The sequence below is a fragment of the Mus caroli genome, chromosome 7, assembly GCF_900094665.2.
Source record: "Mus caroli chromosome 7, CAROLI_EIJ_v1.1, whole genome shotgun sequence".
NCBI classification, from domain to species: domain Eukaryota; kingdom Metazoa; phylum Chordata; class Mammalia; order Rodentia; family Muridae; genus Mus; species Mus caroli.
Genome location: NC_034576.1, coordinates 107,787,529 through 107,799,013, shown reverse-complemented (window position 1 = coordinate 107,799,013; position 11,485 = coordinate 107,787,529). Strand labels below are relative to the sequence as shown.

The 11,485-nt window shown below is 47.2% G+C and overlaps 1 protein-coding gene across 1 annotated transcript; it reads right to left on the bottom strand.

The window, feature by feature from the left end:
* Positions 1-4,318: 4,318 nt before the first annotated feature.
* Cnga4 (cyclic nucleotide gated channel alpha 4) lies at positions 4,319-8,500 on the bottom strand. Its single transcript, XM_021168786.1, has 6 exons — positions 8,315-8,500; positions 8,078-8,179; positions 7,793-7,899; positions 6,950-7,595; positions 5,919-6,268; positions 4,319-5,417 (listed from the first exon to the last, which is right to left on the bottom strand). The coding sequence occupies exons 1-6, from the start codon at positions 8,374-8,376 to the stop codon at positions 4,957-4,959; spliced, it is 1,728 nt and encodes a 575-aa protein (XP_021024445.1). The 5' UTR covers positions 8,377-8,500; the 3' UTR covers positions 4,319-4,956.
* Between the last annotated feature and the right edge of the window lie 2,985 nt (positions 8,501-11,485).

Sequence of the window (11,485 nt, the reverse complement as noted above, 5' to 3'; positions counted from 1 at the left end):
CACACACACACACACACACACACACACACACACACACACACACACACACACACAGAGAGCTTCCCCCTGTTCCACTTCATCAGTCCTTCTCTCTGGGTCTGACTTCTCCCAAGTCCACACCTTTCAAGGCTTTCTTTGCATTTCTGTGATGCGTGGATATGCTTCTGTGTCGAGCTCCTGCCTACGCAATCCCTGCCCACACAGGAGGCTCCTCTCTTGCCATAATTAAACAAAGAGGAAAATGGCTAGGAAGGCAGCCAGCTTGAGTCAGATCAGGCATTAATGTTGTGTAGGGGAAAGAAATCAGGGGCAGTATTGGCCTTCCAGGTCCCCAAGCTTGTGCTTTGGGAGAGCAGAGCCACACAGCCAGAGGCTGTCTCTGGCTGGATAATCACACTCGATGGCTGACTGGGCCTCAACGTTAGTCGATAAAAACCAGAGATCTACCAGGTCAAGACCTCACTTGAGGGCTAATAGAGTCAAAGAAAAGCCACTCAGAGAGAGCTTCTAAGAATGTCCCCAAATTATTAGCTTTTGGTGCTCCTGTGGGTCCTGCTGGGGATGAAGGCTGAGAGCAACAGGCTAAGATATTGAACCTGGGAAGGTACTTGTTAATATTGTAAGGAGTTGGGTTCAGCTCCCAGGATGCACAAAGTGACTCACAACCATCTGTAACTCCAGTTCCTTGGGATCTGTTGTCCTCTTCTTACGACTGAAGGTACCAGGCATGTGCATACATAAATAAAATAAATCTAAAAATTAAAAAAAAAGTCTGAAAAGGTGTTTTCACAAGCAAATCAAGATCACAGTGCCCACCAATATTATTCCTTGCCCCTGAAATTCCATTTCTTCCTGGGTATGTCTCCCAGTTTTTCAAAGTAATTCTGAAGCTTGGAACAGAGGGTTGTAAGAGGAGGAAGATCCTAGCGCCCTCTGCTGGCCTCATCTGGTACTGCCAGAAGAGCCCAGAGGCCATAAATTCTTGGGCCCACAGGAGCTAGACAGCTAGAGCCTCAGAACTCTCAAGGCAAAAATCACAGGTAGAGGGATATGAGTGATAAATGATATTCATTATGGAGAAATTTCTATCCACCAGATGCTGGTGGGAATTCTACATTCATAAATTAATCTGCATTTTAATTTTCTAACATTTGCTCTCAATAGCGCTAAAAGATTTTGTAGAGCAGAAGTAAACCTCAAGTGTGATTGCCTACAATGACATGCTCTGTCCCACCTGCAGTATTTCAGTCCAGCTTAAAAGGTACCCCGACTTGAGTCAGGATTTTGATACCAGCTTGACAACCCATCTCTGATTCCAGGCTCAAACTCCAGCTGAACCCCAAGCAAGAATCCACCCACTTGGCCTCCTGTTCTTAGAGTTTGTATTAGGTCTTACCTCAGGTTGGATAGCCATTCTCCCTATGAATCTGACTCCTTTCCAAGCTTGACAATTTATTTCCATATGTCTTCTAGGTCTAGTAGCCAAACACAAAGAAAGAAAGAAAGAAAGAAAGAAAGAAAGAAAGAAGAAAAAGAAAGGAAGGAAGGAAGGAAGGAAGGAAGGGAGAGAGAAAGAAAAAGAGAAAGAGAGAAAGAAAAAAGAGAGAAAGAAAGAGGAAGAGAGCTAGGGTAGGATGGGCAGGTAATTTTTCTGCAGGAGAATAGCTAACTGGGAAAACAGGAGAGGTTGAACACCTTGAATTTCAGCCAGTCCAAGGCATCCTGCCGTCAGGACTCTTGAGAGAAGACAGTGAGGGCCTGCGTCTGCTAGAAGTGAGAAGAGCTAAATCTCAAGCATCCGTGATCTCAGCAGGAAAGCCCTTGACATATTTTGACACTCTGGGGGCAAATCTAGCAGCACACATAATGTAGGTGTGCAGATGCTTGCCCCACTCTCCCCTTCCCAGTGTAGCAGGTGCTTCCCACCTCTGTGGCTGTGTCCTTGAGATCACACTTCCTCACACTGGACAACCTTGACAGTGGGTGACAACCTTGCTTAGCTGGAATGACTTGGTCTCCCCTGGTTACCACAGTGATTGATCAAAAGCGTCACATTGCTCTCTGTGAAGGAAGGAGCTTGAATTGCTTTAGCCCCAAATCTGGTATTATAACTGAATGAATGAATACGTAAATAAATATAAAAATAATTAGATGTAGGTTTCATTTTTATTCATGTGAGTTAGGTTTCCTTCGATGTGACTTAGGAGCCCCGTGATTTGGGGTTTGTTATTTAATCCCATAGCTTCATTTTCTGCACTTCAACATGGAGATAGTACCGATATATCCTTCCCATATGGCTGTAATGATGAATTGAGACAATACATGTGGTCCAGACCCTGGCGTAAAGTAACTTCTCAACAAATCAAATCTATTTTCAGTTGCTCTATGGGCTGCAGTTTCCTGCTCTGGAGAAGATGAGCATAAACTTCCTAACATCATTATGAGAACCAAAAATATATTATGTGTACAGCAGTCATGAATGCCTCCTTAATGACATGAGAAATACTGTACATATCTTGAGTTTTGCCAATTTCATTAACGTTTCTAACCATCCAACTTACAGGGGATTTTGTCTCCGTTGTATTTTATGGCTTTCTGTCTGTTTTTCTCTTCCCCGACTCAGGGCAGAGTCTATGGTGTTCTGACAGAGCCAGCTGGGACGTGCCTCGTGCAGGCTTACACACCGTCACAGGGTACACTCGGAGACTCCAGTGCTTCGTGACACTGTGGTCAACCTCTAGTTTCCACAAACACTCAACTCTGAGTTCTTTCAGTCCCATGCCTTCTGTGAAAGTGGGATCTAGGTTGCCTCCTCCCAGGAGATTAGAGTGGGCAGAAGTTTGCTTATTACTATTGCCTTCTGATTATGGCAAAGGGAGCTTTGCAGATGTAATTAAAGCCAAACAGAGAAGTTATTTCACGTGATTCAGGTTGACCTAGCCTAATATGATGGGGTCCTATGAAGAAGAGCATTTCCTTTGCCTGGTCCTGGAAATTGAATGCTTGGGGAAAGCAGCGGGTGGGGGTGGTGTGGGCTTAAAAGTGACTGCATCAGATAAACAAAGATCTGAGTCCCATAGTCAAGACTGGCAAACTCTGCCAATAGCCTGACTGAATCTGGAAGCAGATTCTTCCCTGAAGCCTCCAGCTAAGAGCCCAGCCCAGTTGACATCTGAACTCAGTCTTAGCAGGCTCTGAGAAGAGCCTGGATCTGAGTCACACAACTGTGAGGTAATTAGTGGGTGCTGTTTTAGGCTGTGGAGTTTGCGGTAAGATGGTACAGCAAGAAAAAAAAAAAAAAAACTAACAGAATCTTCAAGATTCCTGTTCCTTTAATCAGACTTAAGGAATATTCCACCCTGAGGTCCAGAAGTTTCTGTTCATTCACCTCTAAGCTTGTGTAGATGGATGGAAACATTTGCCTCTAAGTGAATAGCTGGTGAAGTCCTAAGAGACCTAGCTTATGTAATCAAAATGGGGCAGAGGTTTCTGATGATTCCTGGTTCAGACCCTGCTATTCAAATAGCTTCACATTCAGGCAGTGCAAACATTTCAGTTATTTCCTATGATGGATGGGAAGGATGAAGCATTCAGTACCCCGAATGACTATTTCAATTACATTTCTGGCCATATACTGAAGTACCTCTCTTGGTGCTTGTTACACACTGGGGGGGGGGGTAGGGGTAGGGGGGTAGGGGAGGTTAGACTAAAAGAATTGACTTTTATTTTTGTTATTACAGAATCTTGAGATTGTGTTCTCGCCTCGCTACCGAGCACAGTTTCAAACTGTGAAAGCACTTGTCTTGCACACCGTGATGGGCACTGCTCCACCACTGAAGGACCCATACGGTGACATTGCACCTCTCATCCTCAAAGAACAGAGGCAGAAGAAGATGCACATCTGGCCTTGAAACTTATATCCCTGCATTCAGGCAGCTGGAGCTGGCCCAGTACAGTGTACCTGTGCTGCTGCAGAGGAGGATTCTATGGAGTGGCAGGACTCACCCACTCTAGCAGAGCCCCAAAGGGGTCAAGGGTGTCTGTCACACTGTACTGACAATAAGCTTACTTCACCTCCCTGAGTCCATGAGGTACATGATGAAGCCATTCACATTGTACCCCTCTCCCATCCTAGTTCATTGTGATTTGAGGGCAGAGATGGTAGAAGAGGCTCTTGAGGAAGTGGCTCCTATCTTCTTTCAGCATTCTATGTTCCAGCTCTCCTCACCAAATGTGTATGTGTGCACCAACTATGTACCAGGCAGCTTGGGCCCTGGCAATATAGAGATGAACAAGATAAACCCAGTGCCAACATGATGAACCTTACATTTTATTAATAAGTCACAAAATAATTACACATTTTAAAATGTTTTAAAGGGTAATAACTCTCTTAATCTCTCCCAATAATGATGCGTATTATCTAGTTGAACACTAAGCTACACATCACATTCATTTTAAAATACTACCTGGCCCAGCTCAGACCTGAAGTCTGGCCATGCCTGGGAGCAGCTGAAGTGGTGATCTAGTAGTTTAGAAATTGTATCTGCCTTCTTTCCCTGTAGCTTCAACACTGTCTTTGTCCTATACCAGTGACCTCCTTTAAATGTACAAAGGTTACCCCAGCAGTCCCAGTGCACTAACTTGTTCTCTGTGATCAGAGGGTGAGCATAAGTCATAGTTATGTTTATGAGGATGCACTGGGAGCAGAAGACAGGAACATTTTATGTGGAACTCAGTCTTGAGCCTGAGCTTGAGCCTGAGCCTGAGGGTGTACGTGTGTGCGTGCTGCTGGTGAGTACGGGACATGTATGCTATGACCCACATCCATAGCTAGGCATCTCTAGGCCAATTTACCTAAGTTTCTGTGACCTAGCAAATAGGATGACAATTCCTGCAGGCAGACTTTCCTACCACTCTGGAATTAATTGAGCTGGGAGTCCTAGGGTGAGAATGGGGTCATTCTAGGCCTGAGGGTCCCTCCTGGCCAGCCTTTTCCTCTCCATCCTTGGACGTTCCTTCTCCAGGCTCAGCCTCATCATCAGCCTCACCCATGTCCTCTGGCATCGGCCACTCTCGAGTCTGCCACTCCAGCCTTTCAATGCGGTAAGCTATCTTCAGTGCACTGGACTCCAGCTCAGCCAGGAGGCGGGCAAACTTGGTCTGTAGATCATCAAGCTGCTGGTCGAGGCCTTTCAGCCGAGACTCTGTGGCCTCCTGGAGGGCGATCTCAGCTGCCTCAGCATTCACATCCAATTTATTCATTTTGAGCAAGATTTCACGGCCCTTCTCCTCCATGACCGCCTGGGCCTGTGGGTACTCACTCAGCACCTCCCGCAGATCCTCCTTGCTGAGGCAGAAGAGGTCTGAATAGCCCAGGCTCTTGATGTTAGCTGTTCGTCGGTTTCCAGACATGTTCCCTGTGGTCCAAGGGCAGACACATGAGGGGGTGGGTGGGTGGAGAGCAGTTGGTAGAAGACAGGAAGGTCGCATTTCACTCCTGAACTAGGATATAACCTCCACATTGGTGCTTCTGAGCCACTTTTCCTGACTTGTTTTTTTTTCATCTAGTAAAGTGCTAGTGACCAAGCTCTGTGCTTATCAGTAACCTTCCTTGCTAGATGATCCATGGGTAGTTAGTTATATAACAACATGGCTGGTGCAGTAATGTTTAGCTGGTCTGCTGGCACTTCCGCTAGTGACTGTGGAACATGAAAGCTCTGCTTTCTTAAGGATCCATCCTACCCACTGACCTTAGCTCAACTGCTTCCCAGGCAACAGATAACCCACATCTTGCTTCTCTCCTGAGCCCTGTAGCAACTCAGACAAGGGCCAGATCTCCTAAATCTACATGCCCCAAAGTGCCATCTTGTCCCAGGGTTCTGCTGCCCTGTCCCTAGCAGTTTCCTTTGGAGACTCACCTTTGATGTTGATGATGCTGATCTCCCCAAAGTAGAGCCCTGCACCCAGCACAGCATACTGTGTGACCCCGTCATCTGCCACCACAGCCAGCTGGCCCTCGCGGATGATGTACATCTCTCGGCCAATGTCCCCTTTGCGGCATACATATTCGCCTGGTGAGTAGGTCTGGGGCTGGAGCTTCAGCACCAGCTCTTCCAGCAGGCTGGCTTCACAGTTCTGGAAGATCTGTACTCGGCTCAGGGTAGACAGGTGTACGGACACAGCGACTTCTGCCCGCAGCCGCTCAGGCAAGTGCTGCAAGATGGCTACCTCATTGGTCATCTTCTTGTTGATCTGCAGATGCTGGTACCTGGGAGAAAAGCAGAACCATTTCCTCACTGGAACACAGTGTGTCTGCCTCTGCCTACTCACCAGGACTCAGCTCAGCCAAGAGTCCAGCCACACTGGCTTCTCATAAGAGCAATGGGATCCCTTTTCTTTGTTACAGACACGATCTTTTCTACCTCATCCAAGGGGTAGAGGCCCTGACCATTTGATAGACACATTTCTTTTGCCTCCCATTAGGCTCTACCCCCAGCCTCAGTGTCTTGTACCACTTCCACATTGCATTGCTTTAGTCAGCAAGCTCCCACCCTCTTCGACATGCTTTGTGGTAGGTAGCTTCCTGACATGAAGACATTTCCTTTATTCAGAACATAGTTTGCAATCTCATGATACAATCAATCTGTTAGCCATCTCCTGCCCGGATAGTTCCCCTCTACCCACTCCTTTCAGAGCTTCCCCAATCCTCTCAGTCAGAAGCAGCTCTCATTCTCTTGTCACTCTGTCACTCTTTTATGCAAATTCCTCTCTTTGTCACTCTCTTGCCCACCCTCTTCCCCTTCCAGATTCTCTCAGTAGAAGACACCATATTCTAAGCTCAATCTAGTAGACCTATGAACGAATGCCACCCTCCGGAAGGCAGCAAGACCAGAGTTACTGCACTCAGGTCCTCAGGCATACCTCCCCTGGTCTATAGCCACCCTCTCACCAGTCAATAACACGCCGCTCCAGCCTTCGGTTGACATGCTGTAGCTTCATGTACTTCTTTACCAGAGCATGGTCTGGGTAGAAGGCTGCATCTGCCGTGTTCATGTTGTAAATGACAGAGCTCATGCTACCCATGATGGTGGCGAAACCCATGACGGCCAGCAGGAAGTCACCCACCATGAAGAGGTACTCTTCCTCTCGGGCTGGCAGCGGTGTGTCACCCACAGTGGTCAGGATCAGAGTGGAGAAGTAGAAGCTGTAGAGATACTGGCGCCGCAAGCGCTCAAAGCCAGGCTGCGCGGGGTCTGGGTATACCCATGCATCCCGTCCGAAGCCCAGGTACCTGGACAGGGCGAAGTATAAGCAGCTGTTCCAATGGATGACGACAAAAATGTAGATCATCAGCTTGGCTATGCGGAAGGCATTTGGGTAAGCTGTGCGGGTCTCTGTACGGTCGAAAGCCTCGAAGAGGCGGGGCACTCGGAGAAAGCGGTTTAGCCGGAGTGTAGGGATGTGGGGGCCCAGCTGCACGTAGGCTGCATCTGTGGGGACCAGGGAAGCCAGGTCCAACAGGAAGCTCCAGGTGCGAACGTAGCGACTGGCGATCATGCCTTTGTCTACCACCAGGATGCCCTGCTCTAGGAATCCTAGGAGCAAAGAGGGAGATAGGCTAGGGTCAACCATGGGTAGGTCAGCTGCAGGCTGGGTATGCCGAGGTCAGACATGAAGGCAAGATGAAGGCAGGTTTTTGGGTGAGCACTCAAACACGTGACTGTGCAGCCCTAGAGGTGGCTACTTTCTTAACACTTTCCTGGGGAGAGGTTAGTCCCTGGGAATCACTGACCTGTGTGGAAGCGTACCCCGATATCTAGTAGGTACAGCAGGTCACTCGTGTAGTCCAGCACAAACCAGGCCACCAGGTAACTGTGTTGCAAGTCAGGAAAGCAGGCCCTGCAGGGTAGGGGCAGAGGGGATTTGCTTAAAGGTACCAACTATGTGTCATTGGTTTGTCAGGACAGGTCCCTCAGTCCTCTACCCTGAGCCCTTCCAGGGAAGACACCTCTCTGTTAGGCCTCACCCTCTAGGCCTGCCCTTCTCTTAAGGACCCTCATTTAGCACCCTGCCAAACCTGCATACAATGATGATGAGATTATACATGATTGGGAAGACCATCGTGTTCAGCCACCAGTAGTAATAATCCCCAGATGGGTCTAGGACTGGCAGCCACTTCCTGTAGGGAAAAAGAGACTTCTCTCATTTATCCGCCAGACATTCAGTGCTTGGGTTATAACCAGGACACCAAGAAGGAGGAAGCCCCAGGGAGGGAGGTGATTAGACCCCACACAGAGAACCAGACTTCTCTCACCTGACTTTGGTTGGGGCTGGGGGCGTGGACTCTGTTGTCTTCACTTTGCTGTCTTGGCTCATGTTTCTGTAGTGTGGTCCTAGCCTGTAGGATATCCAGGACTTCGCCAATTAGAGATGGCTTGAGAAAGTGCCTGGCTTCCTGGAAGAAGCTGCCCTGGGGCTCCAGCTGCGTCTTTCTGTCTTTGAAGCTCTTAGCAACACTACTAGAGCTAGCAGGGATGGAGTGGGTGGAGGCACTGTAGCTCCAGCACCCTGCCCTGTCTCCCAGGACCCAGGCTGGTTTACACCTGCCCAGCTAAACACCTTTAATGAGGTCCCCGGAGGTGGTGGGAGGTAGATGCTTGGGAAGGAAGCTTCAGTTTTGTTACTGTCTTCTTTCACCTTCCCCAAGCCTGCCGGAAAATGTCGGTTTGAATTCTGTTTCACTTTATGCAGGTTCTCTGTTTGGTCTTAGTTATTTATTTGACAATTATGTGCCAAGCGGCTCCTTCATGTCAGGTGTTAAACTAGCCTCTAGGGACACTGGGGTGCCTCTCACTTAGAGGTGTTTTCCATAGCCACATCCTTATCTACATACCTATCACCCAATCTTCGCTCTGTGCTCATCCTGTGCTACTTTTGTTCCTTTCCTATTATTTCTCATGCCCAACGCCACCAGCTACTGGACATATTTTGTGGACCCTCAACCTCTTTCAAGTTTTCTTGTGAACTTTTCATAACAAAACAAACGTATTTCCTATAATCCCCCCCTCCTCCCTGCCCCCTTAGGCTGATGTCCCTGCTGTCATTCCTATGGAGGTCAGAGGTCAGAGTACAACTTTTGGAGTCAGCTGGTGCACCTAGAGAGCAAATTCCAGTGGTGAGGCTCATGCTTTTACCTGCTGAACCATCTTGCTAACCTGTCCCCTACCCCTAATTTTAAGAACAAGAGGGGACAATCAAAGACAATCGGGAACCTGTAAACTGTTTTGTACATCTATGAGTTAGTATCAGATTTACATTTTTGGAATTTCTTGAAAGAAATATCTATATCCCTAGGAAAGGTTTCCAAAATGTTTTTGTCCATAGCTTTTGTAATGTCACCATTTCCTGGTGTTCTGTTTATTTCTTAGTCTCTCTTAAAAGAGTCTTCGCACATTCCTTCTAGGTTAGTGTTTCCTAGAAATCTTAGATCTCTCTCTTTCATTTCCATCTCCCACACATGTTCTGGCTGATCTTGGTCACCCACAGAATTATTTTGCTATCTAGTAATTCTCATGAACTTCCTTGAGCTTTAGTCATCCATAGGACTGACTAACTGCATACTAGATCCCACTTTGACACCTTAACTGTCATACTGTGTTAGCCACCGTTCTAAGGCTGTGAAGAGACTCCATCACTAGGGCAACTCTTACAAATGATTTGCCAGGTATGGTTTAATGCCTTTACTCACTTGGGAGACAGGCAGAGGCAGAGGCAGAGGCAGAGGCAGAGGCAGAGGCAGAGGCAGAGGCAGAGGCAGAGGCAGAGGCAGAGGCAGAGGCAGAGGCAGAGGNCAGAGGCAGAGGCAGAGGCAGAGGCAGAGGCAGAGGCAGGTGTATTTTTGTGAGTTCAAGGCCAGCCTGGTCTACAGAGTGAATTCCCAGACAGCTAGGGCTGTTACAGAGAGAAACCCTGTCTTAAAACACCAAATCAAACCAAGTAACTAACCACCATCACCACCACCACCACCACCACCACCACCACCACCACCACCACCACCAAAAAAGCATTCAATTGGGGGCTTCTTTACAGTTTTAGAAGTTTGGTCCATGGTCAGGAGCATGGTGCCAGTAATGCCAGTAATGGCAGGTATGTTGCAGGAGTAGTTGTTGAGAGCTATATCCTTACCCATAGGCAGGGGTCGAGGGCAGAAGAGAGAGTGCAAGCCTAAGGCTTTTGAAGCCTCAAGGCCTACCCCTAGAGACACAACAAGGCCACACCTTCCAATCTTTCTAATCATTTCAAAGACTAAGCATTCAAATATATGAGCCTATGGGGGCCATTCTTATTCAAACCACGGCAGTCCCCTCCAACCCAGTGTATCAGCATCTTTATCTTCCTCCACTTACTCCGCCCCCCACACCCATTTCTGTCCTCTCAGCCACACACCTGGGACCAATATTTAGTATTATGTAATTCAGATATTTTAAAAAATGACTGCAAATTTTTTGATGTTTGTCACTTGTGACTATCAGCTAATCGAGCATACTAAGGGTGATGCTGTATGACATCTAAGGTTAGACCATCAAAGATGTTGCTACTTTCTGGGTAGCTTGGAATGCATATTGTGATTGCTGCCTCTCAGGATCCTGCTCTCTTTGATCCTGTCTATCACACTGTGAGAAACTCGAGAAGTCTGAGCTGAGTTCAGCCTTTCACTTGCTCCAGGCCAGCATTGTACATTCAACTGAAGAAGCCTTTAGATGATTCTAATGATGGCTCAAGTCACTCCCACATTTGAGTTTCCTAGATACTCATGGGATAGAAATAAACCACTTCTGCTGCATCTTATTGGAATCACAGAATAACAAGCCTTCTGCTTTATGCCATTAAAGGTACCCCACAGGCTATGTTCTGAGGTCTTGGTCAATAAGTTCTGGCACAATTGGGGGATGGTAAAACTTTTAGGAAGGGGCAGGTAGCATGCCAATGAGGTATGCCCTTGAGAATGTTGGGGTTCTAACATTTTTCTATCTTACCCTTTACTTCCAGGATGGCATGAGGTAAACAGCCTCCTCTGCCATATACTCTGTGGCATGATCTACTTCCTCACCAAGTTCCAAAGGCAAGCATGACAGAAATTTCTGAGTTAAGATAAACTTTTCTTTTATGTTATTAATCTCATTTTGGAACAGTGATGGACAGCTGACTAATACATCCAACATAGTAACTACCACTATCACTGGAACAACAGTAATAGAGAAATCTATAGCTTGATATATTTTCACAAATTGAACTTACCCAGCGCAGCACTTAGATCAAGAAGCAGAACTATTATAAGCTTGTGGAGTCACTCTTCTCCTTTCTAGTCATTACTCCCACCTCTTATAACAATGCCCCCAGCTCTGGAAATTTGTGAGTATGCCCTTGAGTGGTGTGTGTGTGTGTGCTTATGGAGGCCTGAGACTGATGGAAGGAATCACACTTG

Coding starts and splice junctions, on each gene's coding strand:
- Cnga4 (XM_021168786.1), bottom strand. CDS start 8,376: ATGAGCCAAGACAGCAAAGTGAAGACAACAGAGTCCACGCCCCCAGCC. Junction 8,180..8,314: donor CCAGCCCCAACCAAAGTCAG/GTGAGAGAAGTC, acceptor TTTTCCCTACAG/GAAGTGGCTGCCAGTCCTAG. Junction 6,269..6,949: donor GAGCGGCGTGTTATTGACTG/GTGAGAGGGTGG, acceptor CTTTTCTCCCAG/GTACCAGCATCTGCAGATCA.